The sequence below is a fragment of the Eupeodes corollae genome, chromosome 1 (assembly GCF_945859685.1).
Source record: "Eupeodes corollae chromosome 1, idEupCoro1.1, whole genome shotgun sequence".
Taxonomy (NCBI): domain Eukaryota; kingdom Metazoa; phylum Arthropoda; class Insecta; order Diptera; family Syrphidae; genus Eupeodes; species Eupeodes corollae.
In genome coordinates this window covers 11,168,199-11,189,402 of record NC_079147.1, presented here as the reverse complement: position 1 = coordinate 11,189,402, position 21,204 = coordinate 11,168,199, and the positions used below count along the sequence as shown (strand labels likewise).

General features: G+C 33.1%; 1 protein-coding gene across 5 annotated transcripts in view; it reads left to right on the top strand.

The window, feature by feature from the left end:
• LOC129938749 (tyrosine-protein phosphatase 99A) overlaps positions 1-3,500 on the top strand; it is a 771,051-nt gene extending 767,551 nt beyond the window's left edge. For 4 of the 5 annotated variants that reach the window (XM_056046478.1, XM_056046477.1, XM_056046482.1 and 1 more), the window contains one exon: positions 1,846-3,500. In XM_056046478.1, coding sequence (XP_055902453.1) covers positions 1,846-2,512 — 667 coding nt within the window. In that variant the 3' untranslated portion in view covers positions 2,513-3,500. The remainder of the gene's footprint in view (positions 1-1,845) is intronic. The other variant, XM_056046480.1, reaches the window with a different exon arrangement.
• Positions 3,501-21,204: the final 17,704 nt, after the last annotated feature.

Below are 21,204 nucleotides of genomic sequence, written 5' to 3'. Positions count from 1 at the left end.
TTCCTCAACTGCTTGCTTAGGCCAAAGAAACAGCGAATAACAACGTAATTCAACGTTGGATCTCCCTCCGTGCTGATGTGATTTGCAGAATTAGCAGCAGTGCCCAGATAAACAAATTCGTTTACCACTTTGAAGTTGTACCTGTCAATTGCCACATTTTGACCAAGTCTACGGTGTGAATCGACTCTATTTGACGACAATAAATACTTCGTTTTGTCCTCGTTAATGTCAAGATCCATTTTCTTCGCCTCAGACTCGATATTGGAGAAGGCACCCGTCACTGCTCGTTTGGTTCTTCCCATAATGTCGATGTCATATTCATATCCAAGATATTGTGTGGATTTTTGAAAGATGGTGCCACTTGTATTGGAGTTGGTGTTGCGTACCACTCTTTCAATAACAATATTAAAGCAGCTACATGACAGCGCATTGCCTTGTCGAAGTCCTCTGATGGCTTCGAAGGTTTTGGTCGAGTAACTTTCAATTTTGACGGAGCAACGAGCATTTTCCAGCGTAGTAGGGATACCAAAACTCAACATAGCACGGTATAGTTCGTGCCTGACTACACTGTCATAAGCTGCTTTAAAATCGATGAAAAGATGGTGTATTTCGATATTTTGTTCTTGGGTATTTGCCAGGTTTTGGCGTAGAGTGAAAATTTTTTCGATGGTAGGTTTTCCAGGCCTGAGGCATACTAGTAAGGGCCAATTAGTTCGTCAGTAAATGGCTTCAGGCGTTCACATAATACGCTGAAAAAGATCTTGGATGCGATGTTTAAAAGGCTAATGCCTCTGAATGCGGTCATCTTTTTTATGGATCGGGCAGATGGTGCTAATTACTAGCTGGTGCATGCTCCTTACCAGACCTGCTCCAGGGTACTTAAAAAGCTCCGCCTGCAAACCGTCATCACCGGCCGCTTTGTTCGACTTCAGCCTGGTGATATCTAGTTTGATCTCACTCTGGGCGGGTGGGTGTAACTCTAGGTCGTCAACCAAATAGATTTGACGTGGCTGCTCGTTGGCGGATTCGTTAACTTCATCACCATTAAGCAGCTGGTTCAAATGATCTCTCCAGATTTTTAGCATTGACTGCGGTATTCAACTCCCTATCATTGCAGGCTCCGGGGAAGCTAGTGAATCCCATTGTTTTCTTTTTGACTCTTCTATAAAAACTCCGCACCTGTTTCCTGTTAAAACATCCCTGGGTCTCCTCGACTTCACGCTGCTCATGGGCTTTTTTCTTTCTTTTGAGTAAGCGGTTCTGATCTCTTCTCTTGTCGACGCGACGTAGAGCTGGCGCGAGGATCGTGTCCTCCCTTGTTACCATAATCTGTATGCCTCCATTTTGGCTTTGTTTGCTTGAGCACATTCAGAGTCAAACCAGGGGTTCCTTGGTGGCGGCTGTGAGAAACCTAGCACCTCTTCTGCAGCATTCCTGATGGATTGTTTGCAAGCTGCCAGTTTGTCTCTAGGCACATCTCGTCCGTTGTAGGGTTTCTCGCAAGCTCTAGGGATACTCAGTCGGCAAAGGCATTGGCGGTATCCAATTAATCATAATCAAAATTTCAAATCCATTGTCTGGGTTATGAGTCGAATTTCAAGAATGTAGATTTAAATTAAACGTTTTGAGTTGTAGCAAATCAGGAATAATTTACCAATTCCTCTAATTCTTAAACTCGAAACCGAGTATTTCAAGGCTGTTCTTTGTCAAAATATTTTGGTGGTTTATTTATTATTTTTATTATTTATTTACAAAGATGCAAGATCTTTCAATCAAATATTTTATAAATCTTTCATATTCAAATCAAATTAATCAAAAATCATATTATTTTTAAATTTATTTCAGATACGGCGGTGCTCAGGCATGTACATTCTGTGCGATCTCATCATTATCCATCGAAATGGAATATTGCAATACGGCAAACATCTATCAATATGCCAAATTGTATCACAACAAACGGCCGGGCGTATGGACGTCTAGCGAAGACATACGCCTTATTTACAACATCTTATCATATTTGCCTCGTAATTTGCAGCTACTCAAACGCACTGCCTTGCGTACAGAATTTGAAGATGTTACGACGGCAACGCCGGATTTATACAGTAAAATCTGTAGCAATGGTAATATTAGTAGTACGTTACAAAATTCAAATCCCCTAACTAACTTAACTATAAATAATGCTGCATTAACTTCGCTTATAAATGGTGATGTTACAACAATTACAACAACAACAACAACAAATCCAACCCTAATAACAACAACAACACCAACAACTATCATTCCAACATCAACAATTATAAATAATTTGGATAATGATGCTAATGGTGGTGATAATGGTGATGGTAATTATATAATTAACCCAATTAATCAAACAACCCCTACTAACCAACAACAACAACAACTAACTGGTGGTATTAATGATGACGTTAATAACGTTCATGGTGATGGTATTAATGTTAATATTAATGTTAATGGTAATGTAAATTTAAATGTTAATGGAAACTTAAATTAAATTTTCATCAACGTATTTAGCTGTAACGGATGCTCAAAGCTTAGATATTGTAGGATAAACAAATAAATTATTTTAGTTTAACAAATTAACACAAACAAAAACTATTCCTAAGTAAAATTAAAAAGAAAAAAAACATAAATTTACACAAAAATAGTAGAGCAAGCTGACACAACCATTCTTTAAGTAAAAGTAAATAAAACAAACAAAAAATTATACATAAAAGTTCATCCAGTTATTATTAAACAAAAAACAAAAAACAATTCCTTTCAACAACAAATTAAAAAACAAAAAAAAAACATCACAATAAACATTCTCTTCTATGTTCCTCTGGTTCCTTTTTTCTTTTATCTATATTTCTATTCATAAATTTACTAAAACAAAACAAAAACAAGAATTATTATATGTAATGTGTAAGAAGTTCATCAAAATACATCACACTCTTGGAGGTCTTGAGAAACCAGGACCTCCATGAGCAAAAACAAAATATAAGCGCACCCTTTTATGAATAAACAAACAAAAATGTAGTTAAACTAGAAAAAAAAAAAACCAACACAAAAACAATGTAGTTATTAACAATTTATACGAGAATAAAAACACGGTGATGAGATTGCATGAAATTAATTTAGTTCTTAATCATTATAATTATTATTAATAAAATATATATATTAAAATTCTTTGTATAAATGTGACAATGTGATTTGCTGCGTGTATGATGGATGTTTAGTCGCGTCTGTCCGTCCCGTCCGTCTGTTTATTTTGAATTATTTTTGTTTCATTTCCGTCCCTATATTATTTATCAGAAAAATTATACCTAAATTATATAATTCACCTAAAATTGTAAATTGTAAAAAATTATAATTAAAAAAGAAAAGAAACAAAACAAAAAACTAATTAGAAATATTACCTACCATATATATGTAAAATGTATTTATCGAAATTTTAATTTAAGTAAAATTAAAAAAAAAAAAACGAAAAAGAAAAAAAGAAATCCTCGTGTGCTTGTTTCAGTTATTTTAATGAATTTATAGATTTGTAAATAATCATTAAGTAAATTAAAACGATAAGTTTACATTTTTTTAAAAATACTCTCCATTTACATTATTATATGATTTCAAAAACAGTAAAAGTGAATTCAAATTAAAAATAATACAAAAAAAACATTGTACATTATAGAAAATATATATAAACATAAATATATATATATTATATATATCTATGCATAGATGAGAAAAAAAAACAAAAAAACATATTTAAAGACTGGTTTTGTACACTTTTTACATAATTATGATTATTATTAAATTTAAATTAATTATTAATTATATATTTAAAGTACACACACACATTGTAAAAAGCTAAAATAAAATTGAAATGAAAAAAAAAAACAAAAATTAGAGAAAAGAAAACCTATGTATCCATTTTAATTTTAATAAAATAATTGTATTTCATTTTCATATTAAGATTTTTCAATATTTTCTATTTGAAAAAAAGTATTAGATTTTGCTTAGGTTCAGAAAAAAAGTTTAAAATTGGTAAAAAAGAAGAAAACAAAACAAATATTTTGTGTAGTTTTGTTTCTTTTTTGTAGCCTTTGCATGTTTTTATTTTTAATGTTTAATTTTGTATTACATCATTTATGAGAATATGAATAATAAAATATAATAATTATAACGATACTTCTCCTAAGAAAAAATATATATAAACTAAATAAAGGTTTAAATTCTAAAATTATATTTATGTTGCATTTTTACTTTTCTTTGTTTAGTTTTGGTTTTGTTTTAATAATTTTATTATTACCTTTACTTTTTGGTTTTTATGCTACAATTTAATTTTAGGCAATTAATTAGCCAAAAACCATTTGGTTGATTTGAATTTACACATTTTGTTGTGAAAGTTTTAAAATTTTAGCTATTTATACATGGATCAAATATTATACTCAGAAACGTTAACTACCTATGAATAAATTTATTTTATGAAATTAGAGGTAAATTGAAAAGGGCTGTTGGAATTCCTCAAAATCAAAAACTTAACTACTTAAAAAGGGTACAAAAAATGATTCACTAGATGTACTACTTGTGTCCTGATGGTTATTGCATAGGACTGTCATGCTATACTGTTACTTACTTACATAGTGTACGGTTTACAGAGATGTGTTTCAGCTTCCTCCAACTCTTGGCTAGTGACGCTGATTCCGCATCGACTGTCCTAGGCCATGTGCTTCTCGGTCGTCCAGCTCTTCTTCCTTCTTGAGTGAGCGGATTCCACTGCATTGCTTGGCCTGCAATGCAGTCGTTACCTTTTCGAAGAGAATGTCCAATCCATTGCCACTTACGCTATCGTATTATAGATTCTATAGATTCCTGACCTGTCCTTCCACGAAGGACCTCATTTGATATCCATAGGATGTTACGAAGACATCTATTCACGAAGGTTTGCAGCTTTTTTGTTATGGCTAAAGTAACCTCCCAAGTGCTGCATCCATAAAGAAGCACAAATTCGACATTTGTTACTTTGTTCTTAAGCTGATAGAGTTATTCCTCCAAATTTTTGACAGCATACCGAACTTCGCTTATGATTTGCCGATGCGGCAGATGACGTCTTGTTCGGTTCCGCCTTCGATGGGGACGATACTTCCAAGGTATTGAAAGCTCTTCACTTTTTCCAACGGTTGCCAGGAAAAATTTATTTGAGAGGATCGTCGGGTTCCGAGGCTGATCATTTTTGTTAGACTGTTGCGCCACCTAATTTATAATACAGGTTGAGGCTACATACAAATGGAAATTTGGAAAAGCCAATAAAAATAATGAAATGTTTGCATTTTATGGTTTTGTAACATTTATGTATAACTTTTTTTAAAATTAATAATTTGTATGTCAACCATATTTGAATATAACCATAAACGGTTTTGAGTAGTTATCGCAGTTATTTTTTTAATATCACGAATAGCTTCGATTAATGTGTCCTTGAGTTCATATTGGTTGCAACCTTAATAAATTTTACAAGATTGCCATGACCAAAAGTTTTCAATTATCTTTAAGTCCAATAAAATGTTGAAAGCCTTCTGATTGAATCCAACTTTTTAAAACCCTGGAAGAGTGGATAAGAGGAGATGTCTTGTAATAGTTGTTCCAGTTCATTGTTGTGAACAAAAGTTTTGAGTCGATTGTGCCATAGGTTATAGCTCCCCACACGCAACTTATGTACGGCTATTATGGCTTCTCAAAATAAGCTCATCCTTTCTCAGACCATAGAAATAAACGTTTCGAAACTGTCAAGATAATTTTTTTTTCAATCAAAATGCTCTCATGGAAATGCACACGATTATTTTTTAGTTTTCTAAGGCGATTCAAGAAGTTTTTATCCCCCTCTGATCTGGCTGTTATTTACAAGACTTATATACGTCCAAAGCTTGAGTATAACTCCCATATCTGGGCTGGTGCTCCTGAAACTTAGTTAAGCCTCTTGGAAAGTATTGAACGTAGAGCTTTTAGATTGATTGGTTATATTACCATCATAAGATCATTTACTTCCCTTGAACATCGCTTATTAAAAAAAAAAGTTGTTTCCCTCGGGATAGTATGACTTGTATGTACACGGTCCGGCAAAAAGATCTCCCATATCCATTTTGTTGGAACCAGAATTCTTTTTTGTTTCTAGTAAACTGATTTAAGTTTCGTTGGATTGATTTGATTGATTGATTTTTTCCCATTTTCTTCGAAAAATTACGGACCTAACACACCAAATTCAGCAACAGCTCACCAAACAGTCACATAAGGGCTGTGAAGTGGTAGTTGATGAATTTTTCGAAGGTTTTCTGTTGCCCAGTATCGGAAATTTTGTTTATGTACAGTAGCCGATAAATGGAAATGGGCCTCGTCAGACAAAATTAAAACAGCACCAACGGGAATGTTTTAAATAATGTCTTCACAAACAGTTCTGCAGAACCACCAGACGGAACCAGAAAACGGCACGTAGACCTCTATCTATCTACACCCGGAATACCATTTTATATTTATGAATAAGTCAAAAAATACGGGAGGTTTGTTGCTGGACTCTGTACCGTTCTTGCTGATACTACACTTTTGAACCATATTTTAGTCACTGCCATAGTGGAACTTGAGGCAAGCCGTAGAATTAATTTATCTTGATCTTTTTACATCTGCGGTAGGGATTCTTTGTTGTTTCCCATATTTTTTTGGATCAGCAAGTTAATTGCTTATAACTGTCTTGCTTCCGTTAAGTCTCTTTGCTATTTCACGTCCTGAAAGTCCCAAATCCTTGAAAACATCTATTTCTTTCTGTAGTTGTCAAAGCCTTTCTGGAACCTATTTGTGTTACAATTTTAAATCAAAACAGTTGTTTTCAACATTCTCTTAGATATTCCATACACGAATTTTAAAAGATAGGACATAAATGCTTCTTCAAGGAAATTTTTAAAATTAATTAGTCGTTCATAATTGGATACCTACTAAAAAATTCCAATGCTTGTTTCTAATTTGCCTGTTAATTTGTTTTTAATTTATAATGGGGAAATAAGTACCTATTCACGAATAATAAAAGTTTCCGGGTACAAAACTTAAAGCAGACACATTTTTTTTTAAAATGTGTGGCCTTATCCTAGTGGTTGGTGGTGTATTTAACTACAAATTTGAGTCAATGAAGACATAAACTTACTGCCATTTGTATAAATGCTTCGTACAATTGACTTTAGAAAAGAAATATTTGTATTTGTACTCTTAGTAAAAAGGTTTATTCTCTGAAATGCAAGAGTGGTTAATGTTACACAAATATAAGCGTTAGCTAGTATTCCAAGATTTGTTTTGTCACATGCCGAAAGATAGATAGGGAAGTGCTTTTAAGCATAAGTGTGACTAGATTCAATAAAACATCGCCGAAAAACTTTTTTTTTTCTTTGAAAAATGTATTTTCACGTCGAAATCCGCTAAAAATGAGACTAGTGTTGATTAGTTTTAGAAATTCCCTACAAAATTAATCTTGATTAATCAAAACCATGTGCCGATGAGCCTAGAAAAGAAACTGTAATCGACTGTAAGGATATTTTAGAAGAACTGCATCCAATAAAAGTTGATTTTGCTTAAAGGAACATAGAACGGTCGATTTAGAATTCTATACAAGCTTTTGCTTGAAGACAGTTTTTTGAAAAAAATTGTAAAATAAAAGACATGAAATCATTCTTTATCTACACAAAAAGATTAAAACAACCGAATTTTTGGAGACTTAATATATTGAAACACCTACTACGTCTAATTTCTTGGCGAAGTTCTAAAATAAATTAAACGCCCATGTTCCGAATTTCGATCGAAAGTGAATTGAAATCACTTTTCAATTTTATTTGAGTTAATTTATTGATCAATTTGTGTAATAGTGTAATAGTTAATGGAAGTATAGTTTTTGGGAAATGAAATGAAATTGCATGTTCTTTAATTCGATCATTTTCGAAAACTTAGAAATTGCTTCGAACTGTCAGGACTGAAGGATCATCCATTTTTATTTTGTTTCTGAAGTAAAATGTTTGCTACTTGTGTAGATTTATGTTTGGTAATTTTGGTTTTGGTCAATTGATTTTAAATGCAAATAAAAAACTTTATTTCATCTTTTACCCAACGTTTCGTCGCTACTCACGACTTCTTCAGGTTTGCTATTTTGAAGATGGATGCAATATTATTGGCAATTTTAAGTGAAAATAGGGAGCAAAATTCAAGAGAATAATAAGATGAATTTTGCGAGACAAATCAAATATATTAGATTTATCTAAGCAAAGCAAAGACGCTTTTTTATATGTTCTAAGGGGAATAAGTAGCTAAGCAGCTATAAGTAGCTTCACCGATTCCTTCAATTCAAAAACTTAATGCAACCCTCCGATTCCTAGCAGAAGGAAGGAAGCTATCAAAGATCAATTCACAGAAATAAAAAATGTGATTTGAATGCGGTAGAAAAATGGAACATACCGAAATACAGATTTGCATATTCGAAAATATAATTCACGATAACGAATTGTGAAACACCCAAATTCACTTTAACATGGGCAAAAAGCTCGATCTAATAATTCTCGGTTTATCTTTGGAAAAATAATTTTCAAAAAAAAATTGAACTCGAGCATTTCTTCATGTCTAAACTGAACAATTAACTTAGATATTAAAGTCCTGGAATCTCTTGAATATCATATGATGCATACAACTTAAATGATAGAAACTATAAGAACGTAAAGTTTCATGAAATTTTGTGATAAATTTATTCTCAAGATAAAAAGTGTAAATAAAAAATGTATTAAAAAAGTTTAATATTAATTCAGAAGCCCATAATGTCAAAACGGGCGTCTTGAACCAAATTCTAATATCCTGGGTCCCCAAAATATGGTGGACTGTTAAATCGAAGTTCTATCTAATTTATTGAATTTATCAATAAACCAAGTTTTAGATTTTTCTCCATTTTTCTATGCATAAAGCATATTTAAAAAGTCTCTCATTTGGAAAATATGTTTCCAAAAATCACTAAACACTAAAGAAAAATGTATTGAAGGTCTTGAAAAATATGGTATGAAATATTTAAAAATAAATATTGTCTTTTTATTAAAATATATGGAATAACCCTGGTATCTTACCAATAATAGTTTAGAATCCTCAACAGAAATTCGAACACACTTACAAAAGTTGAATTTTTTAATTCGAACAAATTTGGATCCATACATTTGTTGACACACGACGATATTTAAACTTATAACATTCTTTTACGCTTTCACAAATATGTGAGATTGTTCAGACGTTTTGTTCTAACTTTGATGGTTGTATTTATTTATTATCAAATGCATTTGATTTCGTCAACTACTATTTGAGGATATCCAAAGAATAAAAATAATCACCTCAAAACTACTAATTTTCTAGCAAACAATTATTAGCACATCTAAATTATTATAAACAAAATGCCCTCCAATCTTAACAGTTCTGCCCAAAAATGTAATAATTTTAGTTGCAGTTTTTCAAAATCTCAAGAGTGCAATATTAGTCTTAAAAGAAGAGACTACTTAGTCTAATCGAAAAGCAACCATAGCAAACCGTATGCAGAGATTGGTAAAATACTAGCAAAAAGCCGATATATACCATTCGGATCATTGATAGGGTGTGACTTGCTTTGAAAGGGCCAAGCATAAAGTTCGTCTTTGGACTTGGAGGTGAATCAAGAAAAGAAATTGGATATTGTACGTAATCGAATACAAAGGCAAGTCAAAGAGTTTCTGAGATTTCGATGATTTTTCTGTTGGAGGAAGATTCAATGGGCAGGTTCAGACCACATAAGGGACTTGAAAGTTAGGCAAGTTTCTAGTATCTGATTGGCCAGCTGACAAAAAGATTACCTTCCAATTAAGGCAACTTTAATGGAAAGTTAACTGGAAAGTTAGTCAAGAAAAATCTCCCCAACTGTCACTTCAAGTCTACTTCTATAAAAATGACAGTTGATAATGTTTTTCCATTCAACTGAAAGCTGAAATTTATTACTTTATGATGTATTTATTTTCTGCACAACTTTATTAAATGCTTTCTGTAAAAGGCTGCCTTGTCAATTTCTAAAAGAAATAAATAATATTTCTTTACCATACAAAATACAAATTGTGGTGGATTTTGACTTGCCTGAGGAGTGTTTTGAAGATAATAATTGTGCTGGTACTTTTTGTACTATAAACCTAAAGTAGAGATTTGCGAAGCAAAGTTCTGAATTTGAAATTCATGACGCTTGAAAAACTTACTAGTTGCCTCGGTCATAATTTATATTCAAAGAATGAATTAGACTGCAAATGAAGTCCCTTATGTTGGCTGAACTTGCCCAGTGTTTTTCAGACTTATGACCGTATAACTTTGTCTAGAATGTCTTACACAGAACTTCAAAAAATAAACCTAGCATCTATAGTGCATCATTGTGTCCGAGAAGCTCTGGTTTTGGGCAGCATTTTAAACAGACTAATTAATATGGACATTTAAAAAGAAACCATACAAACAAATGTTATAAAGCTACAAATCTTTCCTAGTTGTTGAAATGTCAGTACAAAAATGACCTCAAAAAAACGGATCAAGATGTATAAATATGGCTAGCACTCCACAACCTCTTCCTCACCCAACAAAATCTCTGGTTCTAAATACATTGGAAGATTTGTGAAAGTATTGGACAAACGCTTGTCAATAAATCTGAAAAAGGCGTTAAAGGAAAAATTTCAAAATATTGGATTGACCAAAAAACATTAGAAAGACATGTCTAAAAGTTATGTAATAATTCAATTACACTAAAGTACACTATATTTACTCTAAGAGCCGGCAGCATGTTTTGGGAATGGACCATTTTTTCGACTTTCAGAACGAAATTATAACCACATTAGTGATTTAAAAAAAAATAGAAAAAATTCCCTGATTAAAAAACATGTATCCAAGAAGTTTAAGTTTCATCCTTCAGCTTGTCAGACGCATGTTAAGCATTTTCAAATGCAGTTTTCAACTTAAAACTCTCAAATTTTCGTATAGATCATAATCAAAACATCAACGTATAATGAATATTTCCTTCAAAAACGAATGATTTATTCAAGAATGGAGTGAAGATGAATAACACAACTTATTATCGGCTACATGAAACTTTATGATTAATTTGAAACATTTATGTTACATTTAAAACATGATGAGTCCAAGGAGCATTGAAGGACAGTTCATTTTCTTATTAGGAATATAAACTGGTCCTCTAAATTTTAAGTGTTTGCCTTAGATTTGTTTGCATTTTTTATCATGGATTTTTTGTAAGCTAAACCAAAGTCATGCCATTATTTCAATTCCCCAATTTGTATTTGTTAGTTAAACCTTAACCTTGATTTCGTGCTTATTTATTAATAGTTGCTATTGGAAACCCTCCCGAATAACTCCAATCTCATCATTTAAAAAAAATATATTTATACAAATCATTTTGTTATCGACAGAATGTGTCATACAAATTTAAATCAATGTATATACTCATTAAAATATATAATTCAGAATAACTCAAGTTTCCATCATCATATTTAAAAAAAAAACCTAATAATAATTTACCATTTTATTGTCCTTTTTTTCATATTTTGTCAAACTTTTAAGAAATCTGCACAAGTATTTGTTATAATTTCTCAACCAAAACACAATAACTATTCTCTATGTCCTAATATCAGTATTTTTTCGTTTTAAAACTACTTACCTTTAGCTTTTGATAACTTCTTTGATGTCCTGTTTTCCATTAAAAAAAAAAAACGAAAAAATAATACAAAACAAACATATTTTAGTTTCACTTAATCGAAACGAGTATTATAGAATAACTTTAAAATTAAAATCACGATATTAAAATTTAAAAACTAGCATTAATTACTAAATATATAGTAAAAAAAAAAAAATAAAAATAGGTTAAATCAAAACGGATACAAAACAAAAGATAAATAGATATTTTATTAAAGAAAATTGTAAATACATGAAAAAAATGAGAACAAATTTATTGAAAAACGAAAAAACAAAATTTAAAAAACACATAATTATAAGATAAAATATAACACAAAAAGTAAATTAGGTACGACAAAAAAATTAAAATTAAAATTATACATTAAACAACAGCAAAAAAACAGAAAAAAAATACAATTTTTATGTCGTCCTTTTTGAGACAAGGAAATAATTTAGTTAATAAGAAATTAATATTAAAAAAAAAAAAACAAATGAAAAATAAAATCAATTGTGAGATTCAATTCGTGTGATCAGTCTGAACTCTGAAAATGATTTTAAGTCATAAAATAAAAATATATATATTAATATGAGAAAAAAAGTTAGTTAAACATGATCTAAGATAAAATGAAGACAACAACAAAAACAAAAAACAATCTATTATAATTTATTACTTAAATGAAATAATTTAATTATGAAAATTACAGAAAAACACATGACAAAACGTAAATATATGTATGTATGTACTACAGGAGCGATCGTAAGAGATTATATTATTTAATTATTATGCAAAAGAATTATTAATATACAACAAACAAAATATGATGAAAAAGTAAAAAAAAAAAATATAAAAAATTGAGTGTTGTTTTATTTTAGACGGAAATACTTTTAAACCTAGACAAACAAACTTCCGCTTGAAACGTCGCGGTTGTTTTCAATTGATTTACATATATGAAGATGTTAAATCATTGATTTTTAATTGTATTTAACGAAACTTTTTTATTTTTTTATTACGTCTATGAAGTTCACCAACGGGCCATAAGGCCTTCACTTAACCTAGGAGTAGGCGATAGTGTCCGATGTGTAGAAATATTTATATCTCAGATCTTCTCAACTTTTCCTCAGCCGTGCAGCTTTTAGTTAGACCATTATTTGCGAAGTACTCCTAGGCCGACTGTTAAACGAAATGAATTATTATTATGCTACGGCAACACTTACACTTATTTTACTATTTACTTAAATTCATTGTAAATTTAAGTGTAGATGAAATTACACATCTCGACTTTAAATTACGGGTCTTGTACCCCTTTTCCAAAACCTATGCATAACACATACACGAATATATTTCTAGAAAAATCATCTATGAATGTAACAAAATATAGAGACTTACTCAGAGATTCTGTTTTCATAGGTCCCCATAATATGTCGGAATGTATTATCTCCAAGCAAGATAATGTCGATTTTTCATTTTTTGTATCAAATGGCAGACGTGTTTGTTTCCCTCTGATGCATGCATCACAGTTCAGCTTATAATTTTTAAACTCTGGAAGTCCTCCAACATTTTTTCACGTTGCATATGTCTCAGGGATGCTGCATTTAGGTGTACCATCCTCTTGTGCCAGGTTTTGAAATCTCCTGTTGCTTTTATATTCCTGACGTTCCCAGACTTTGTGTTTTAACAGGCTTCTTCTTTGAATGGAGAGACAAAATAAAGTTCCTCAGATTCGTTTGCACTTAAGAGTTTGTGTTAACTCTTGCTTGCAATTCTTGTATTATCAGCCTTAAAATAATCTTTCACACCATTCACAGTTGATTGAAATCAAGTTTTATTTAAGATCTGGAACAAAATGTGTATTAAAAAGTGAGCAAAAAACAGGTGTTTTAATTGACTTCGCTGACAATGTTAACTGTCCTGATACCCATGATCTTTATTTGTTCATCATTCGCTAGTTTGACAAAACCAATGTGACGTTTAGATAGAGAAGAAAACCTTTTTTCGCTGTGGAACATGTGGGATGTTGCCCCACTATCCAAGCCCTAACGAGAACTTTTCTTTTTAGGGTTATCTGATACCTCGAGCGGTCTCGTTGGAGAGATCTCCAAAGATTCCTGCATTATAAAACCTGTTTCGCAATACGAGTCATCAGCTTGTTTTGCTAATTCTCCATCTAATCGACAATTACTTGCTTTATGCCCTCTTCGTCCGCAACGTCAGCAATTGTAGTTGCAATACCTTGGAATGAGAAAAAAAATTATTAAATTTACCTTTAACTTTGAAGGCATTATGATTTGATAACTTTGGCTTTTTATCGCCAACCCAATACAATACGGGCAGTTTTCAAAGTAGTATGTCGCTGCGAATGAGACTATCTAGAAGTATGACCACAAGGAGGTCATGGTCGAGTTTTACTTCTAGCTCCGTCAAACGACTGATTATGGCACAAAATTCCCGCAGGTACTCGTACATAGTTTGAGTATTGTCCATACGAATATTTAATAGTTTCTTGAACTCTTCGGCCTTTTGTCGCACACTCTTCCTATCATAGCTGGAAGCCAAGAAATCCCAGATCTCTAAAGAAGTTTTAAAGTTTTTTACAAGAGCTACGGCGAGTAAAAATTTTTAACACCAGCTGGTCCATAACTTGTAGAATTTATATTCTAATGAAAGCGATTTGGAGATTCAGAAATAAAAGAAGGGAACTATATGACTATTAACAAGTACATAAGTAATTTATTCTACCGTACCTTGTTTCATTCTCTAAATATATTCCCATCGCTTTCATTAGAATATAAATTCTATACCGACCCACTTTTCAGCTCTCCTATGGGACTGGGTTCCACTACATCGCCTTTTCAAAGGGTATGTTCAATTTAATGCCACGTACGCCTTTGTATAACAGTTAGGTTAAGTTTGTTCATATACCTTGAAAACTGGAAAATGTGTGGAATATCGTTTATAAATAGATTAAAGAACAAAGGACTAATGAGTCTTCCTTGTGGGACGCCCAAGATTCCTTTAAGCACTTAGAAACAAAACTTTATTTATATCTCCACGAATTGGGTTCGATCAATGAGATAAGATCATAATAAATAAATAAAAGCGTAAAATTCCCGGAGCATCAGGGTCTAGTGTCTTGTATCTCTTAGAAATTCTTATGTGGGAGTCATATCAGTAATGAAGGGTACCTCTAGTTTTTATGCCGAATGCGAAAGGCTTATTTGAACTTTTCATGAGGATTTGTCTTTTTCTCGTTAGAGGCAGTATCTGTGAAAAAAAAACTTTAGGTGGAACTGGCAGGAGCTGAAGCCAAGCCCTCTAGCATGAAAGTCCTATGCAATAACCATCCCGCCGCGGGTACTAATAAGAATAAGAAAGTTTTTATTTTAAAAATATGGAATGAAAACCAAGCTTCGACAATTTGTGAAATAATATGTCATGCTAAACCCTATGAAATGCTTTGTTAAAGTAAGTACTAAGTATAGATGATTTGGGTCTGAAGAGCATTTTCAAACCCTCTTGCAACTTTATAACACAGTTGATTCTAGAGCATATTGTTTAAGAAAATATTTGCATGTAGCAAGTGGTGTTCCTATGTCTAACATAAGGCAGAAGTGCTCTGTTTTTGGCGAGCTCATCGGCTTTACAATTTCCCGGAATGTCTCTGTGGCCCGGCACCCAAATGAGGTGAATGTTAAACTGTTCCGTCATCTCCTTCAGAGATGATTGACAATCGTGGACTGTTCGAGAGTTTGTGGAGACAGATGCGAGAGATTTAAGAGCGGCTTGGCTGGCTGAGAAGATTCGTATATCCTTACAAGATATAACGTTTTCTTTGAGCCAGGATAGTGCTTCTTTAATCGCCATTACTTCTGCCTGGAATACACTACATTGATTGGGAAGTCTATAGAATACACTGAGATTCAGTTGTTCCGAAAAGATACCACTTCCAACTCCGTGATCGGTCTTTGAACTGTCTGTATAGAAGTGTATCGTCTTCCAGGGGTCTCTCTTCTTCCCAGGAGGATCTTGAAGGGATTGACACATGGAAGCTTTTAACGAATACAATTTTTGGGGTGGTATAGTCTAAGCGATCTGGGATAGATCTGAAACTGTCTAGAATAGTAGTATGTCCAGTATTGTTACTGGTCCATTGAGAGGTGGCTCTAAGCCTCACACATGAGTTGGCTGCCACCATTTTGGAGAAGATGTCAAGAGGTGTTGGGTTTAAATGCACTTCCAGTGCTGCGGTTGGTGTTGAGTGAAGTGCTCCTGTGATGCACATACCTGCTAACCGCTGGACTTTGATGAGCTTATTTAGATTTACCATCTTGTCCAGTGCGGTCCACCATACAACAGCTCCATAAATGAGTATCGGTCTAGCCAGTGGGTTATTTTTGGGGAGAAGCCCCATTCTGATCCTATGGCCTTTTTACAAGTAAAAAGCGCTACAGTAGCCGTTTTGTAGGAGTTCCAAGAGAACTTGGGGGTACTTCGCAGAAATTGTAGTTCGGCCGGAATGATTCCGTCTGATCCTGGTGATTTATATATATCAAAGCTGTCTATGACCCATTGCAGTTTTTCCCGCGTTATTAGATCAACTAATTCGCTTGTAGAAGCTTGAGACTCTGATGGTAAGTAATTGAGTATGTTAGAGCTACCTGGAAAGTGGGTGTCTAATAACAGATTAAGAGATTCTTCATCTGTGATAGTCCACGTGCCTGCTTCTGTCTTTAAAGCACTGGGTATTGTTGGACTTTTTGAGAGAATTTTCCTGAGTCTTGAAGCTTCTGAAGTATTTTCTATTTTACCACAAAAGTTTCTCCAAAAGACCTCCTACTTTTCCTTAATTCTTTTTTATATTGCTTTAGAGCTTGTTTGTATAAGTCCCAGTCAGGAGGAGATCTAGTGTACTAAGATCTATTGAAGAGTTTGCGACAGCTATTTCTGAATGGTTCTAGTTCTTTGCGCATGAAAGCCAAAGTGGTAATATATTAAGCGATTTAAACAACGGAAATGATGGTTCCCATCTAGGTTTGTGCAGCATTACTCTAATGATCTTCTTCTGGGCTGTGATTAAAGGCTATAGATTACTTACAAATGCACTATCCCAGCAGCCAGTACCAAATTCTAAGCGAGAGCTACCTAATGCACAATAGATAGATGTTAATAGGTTTGCTGGTACTCGAAAGAGAAAGATTTTGTTTAAAACAATATACATATTTTTTACTCTCATAATGTGTGACTCCCAGTTCAGTTTTGAGTCTAGTGTTATGCCAATGTATTAAATTCTGTAACACATTTAAGTGGCATGCAAGAAACGGTACAACTAGAATGACTATAGCTTGCGTCATGAAGACCAACATTTTCAATAGAAATATCATCTGACAAGGAAAAGTACATAATCTTGGATTTGCTACTCAGCATCATCTGATGATACTTAAACCAGTTTGCCAAAATAGGTAGATTGCTATTCATTGAGGCCTTTATTTTCTATCAACAGAAAGAAAGTCATCAGCAAAAGCAACCATATTTCCTTTAAAAGGCAACTGAAAAATTGAATTTATATAAACAATACAAATTAAATGCCCGAGTGCTGACCGTTGGGGTCTAGCACTAGTTATAGAATCACTCATAGTTGTACCGATTCGCACATGCTGGGCCTGGGACCTGCTTTGAATATAGAATGAGAACCAATTTAAAATGTTACTTCTGAATCCATATCTGTAAAGTTTATTTAAAAGAAGTTTATGGTCGAATAAATCAAATGCTTTTGTCAGATCAAGAAACAGAGCACCAGATTTATTTGATTTATCGAGTTAATTATTGAATCTTTCCAAGAGAGTCACTACTGCACCTTCGGTAGATTTACCCTTAATGAATTCAAACTGCGAAGAGCTGAGAATTCGATATTTATCAAGAAACTTAAGCATTCTTTGGTTTTTTTCAAAATTTTTTGAGAAAACAGATAGCAACGAAATTAGTCTGTAGTTATTAGGGTCTGTTTTGTCACCTTTTTTTGTGTACTGGGAGAATAATTGCAATTTTAGGGCATTCTGGGAATACCCCACTTTCAAAGCTGACAATATATGATAAGGGTCTTGTTATAAAACTATATATTTTTTTTATTACTATTGTACTTAAGTAATTTATTCCAAAGGAAGTTTTTGATTCCAAGTTAGCATTCACATGAGATACTTCATGTTCGGTAACCGCACTAAAAAAGAAAGAAGACAAAACTTAATCATCAATTGGATGTTCTAGAAAAATCTTTTCGATATTTGAAGAATTTGGTGTATGGTTTTTAACTACATCTTTAAAAACAGATTAAAATTATTTGCAATATCCGCATCGCTTTTTAAAACCGTATTTTCTGAAAACTCTATGCGTTTAAGTTCATTGGCGCCATTTTGTTTTCTTAAAAGATTGTTAATGATGATCCATTGCTGTTTTGGATTAAACCTACTATCGTTAAATTTTTTCTTGAAGAATGCTTCCAAATACGAAAATATCTAAACAACAACCATTTGCTATGTGTAAATCAGTTTAGTTTTCGTCGTAAGCACAGCTGTACAACAGCTCTCATAAATTTTGTTGAAAATATAAGGGAAACTGTTGACTATGATAATGTTATTTTTCTCGTTCTTTTAGACTTTTCTAAGGCATTTGAGACGATCAACCAAAATGTCTGCAATCCAGTCATACCTGGAAAATGCAGCGGTTGAGGTAAATGATGATTTATCCATGGTTCATAGTTGGTCTCAGGAAGATGGACTGTGCATAAACCCATTTAAGTCTAAATCCTTCCCCAAAATATACTTAAATAATAATCAAATTGAATTTGTCGATTCAGCAAGAAACTTAGGAATTACGTTTAGCAAAACACTTTATTGGAATCACCATATTCGACTAACAATTGGTAGGGTTTACGGGGGGCTTCATATGCTGGGGACTAATCATAAAATAACACCCTTAAAAACAAGAATCATATTAGCCAAAACAATTCTGATTCCTATTATGCTCTACGGCAGTGAAATGTTCAATAATTGTGATTATGAGCACAAGCGTAAGCTTAATGTTGCATATAACAGCATAGCTAGGTATATCTTCGGCTTAAGAAAGTACGATCACGTTTCTCAATTTTCCAAATCAATATATGGCGTTACTCTTGAGAATCTTTTTAAGTTTAGAACGTTAACACTACTAAACAATGTTTTCCAAACTCATCAACCACCTTAGCTTTTTTTTTTTTTTTGTTGTAACTTATAACACATCATGTGAATTAAATAATTAAGTTTATACTGCCTTAGAAGATATTGTATCTCATCTCAAGTCGGTCAATTTTTGTATAGAAAATCTGCAAACGATTGACTGCCAATTTTGTTTTTCTGAAAATTAGCTAAAAGGATTTGCGAAAAATCTGCAGTATCCGATCGTGTTCCCGTATACTTGCCTTTAATCAACATTCCAAACCAATTCCTGTAGGAATAATACCCCTAAGATATTAGTACGCATTCTAAAGGTGCAGTTTTATATAAAATGCGACGTAATGAGGTCAAATCACACGATCTACTTAGGTGGCATACTCAATGCATTTGGATGCATTGACACCTCGTGAATATCGTGTGGATTGATGTAGTCCCAACCCCTTTGGCAGGACCGTGCAAAACATAGTACTTTGAAAACTCAATGCTGTCTACGGTTGATAACGAATTACCCTCCCATGATGAAACTTGCATTATTATAGAGTAAACAGCTTTCAAATCTAAATATGTTCATCACAGACTATTTTTATGAAGTGATCACTATTTAAATTTCCAAAAACGATGCATTTTTAACTCTTCTAATCAAATGTCTTAACTGATTTGAGTCGCTTGGAGAGAATACAAAATGGATCTTAAATAATGAAAGGTATACTTACTTACTTAGTCCGTTGGGAACCCCTTAAAGGACATATGGCCTCTACTACGCCTACGCGCCATAGTGTTCGGTTTTCGATGATGCGTTTCAGCTCCCTCCAACTCTTACCTAGTGACGCTGATTCCGCCTCGACTGTCCATTTGATTCATGGTCGACCAGCTCGTCTTCCTTCTTGTGTGAGCGGATTGCCGGAATTAATTTTCAGCCACACAACTCCTGCTTCTTTCTATATACTTGTTGTCATTTGATGGAGATTCATATTACTATGAGAGAGTTAGCAAACATAGTCTGCGTAATCCAAATGCTTTAAACAGAATGTCAAAGTCTATTGGATCCCTCCGCTACCTGACAGCGCTGAGCGCAGTACATCGCTTATCACCAACAAAAACAATATTGGTTACAGAATACAGGCCTGTCTGACTCCGCTTTAGATTTCAAAATCATCTGACAACCTACCATTCGTGCAGAAAGTGACACTTGGATCCATTATATGCGGTGCGGATTCGGGGATTAGATTCTCCAGACGCTTCAGAAGGTATCGGCTGCACGTTGTTTGCAAACCCTTGGTTTAAAACCGCGGAAGTGTTCTTTTCACCTTCTGACCTGCTCATCCACCAAACTTATCACAGTACCGTTTACTTCCTTCACCAGGGTTTGATTTGAGCTGTGTGTACCGGTCAGCTCTTTAGTTATTCTGTAAACGGTTCTGCTGTCGCAAATAATGAAACATTTTTAATCCCGCGCCTCAAATTATTCAGCCTTGAAGCTCGTACTTTCGAAATGCCAAGTAGCTTATCCTTCAGCTACATAATTAGTTCTTCCACATTTAGAAGCATTTAACAGATTAAGGATGAGGAATGAAGACAAGGACAATAATTCAAGAGCTGGATTTCACTCCATTCTTGAAATTCGTCCCGAAAAAAAAAAACAATATTTCAATGTTATCTCTTGCATCCCTGCATCTCTTCAGCATTATTATAATTCTAGGTACATTTTTTGACCGAAACAACAAACACTGCGAATATAAAAGATTCTAATTCAATTTAAGACTTTTTTATCAATAATAAAATGCATATGTTTTAAATCCACAAATTTTTCGACAGCTGCAGTGAAGATATATTCAATTTGGAAAGCTTGACAAAAGAGAAATTGTTCCAATTTAAAAAATGACCCTTGCTAGAAATTCAATCGTTCTTTATTAATAACGGATCTCTAATATCAAAGAGAGGGTGTGTCGTCATTTTTGCCTTGCGTTATCTGTTCCTTCAACATAAAAAATTTAAAAACGGTCAAAATTTATACCACAATACTTTATTTTTGTTAAAGAAAATGTTGATCTCAAAAAACTTCTTGCCATCCCAGAAGTTTCAAAAAGCCGTATCCCGTGATTTGATCATCTGCCGCTTTCTCTCATATGAAATGCTTAAAAAAAGAAACAAAATCTTGTAAGATTGCAAACATGATTTATACTTCATCACAGAAACAACAAACAAGCTCAACCGACAGTATTTAGCAAAAGTATCATGAGAAATGAACTTTTAGTACAA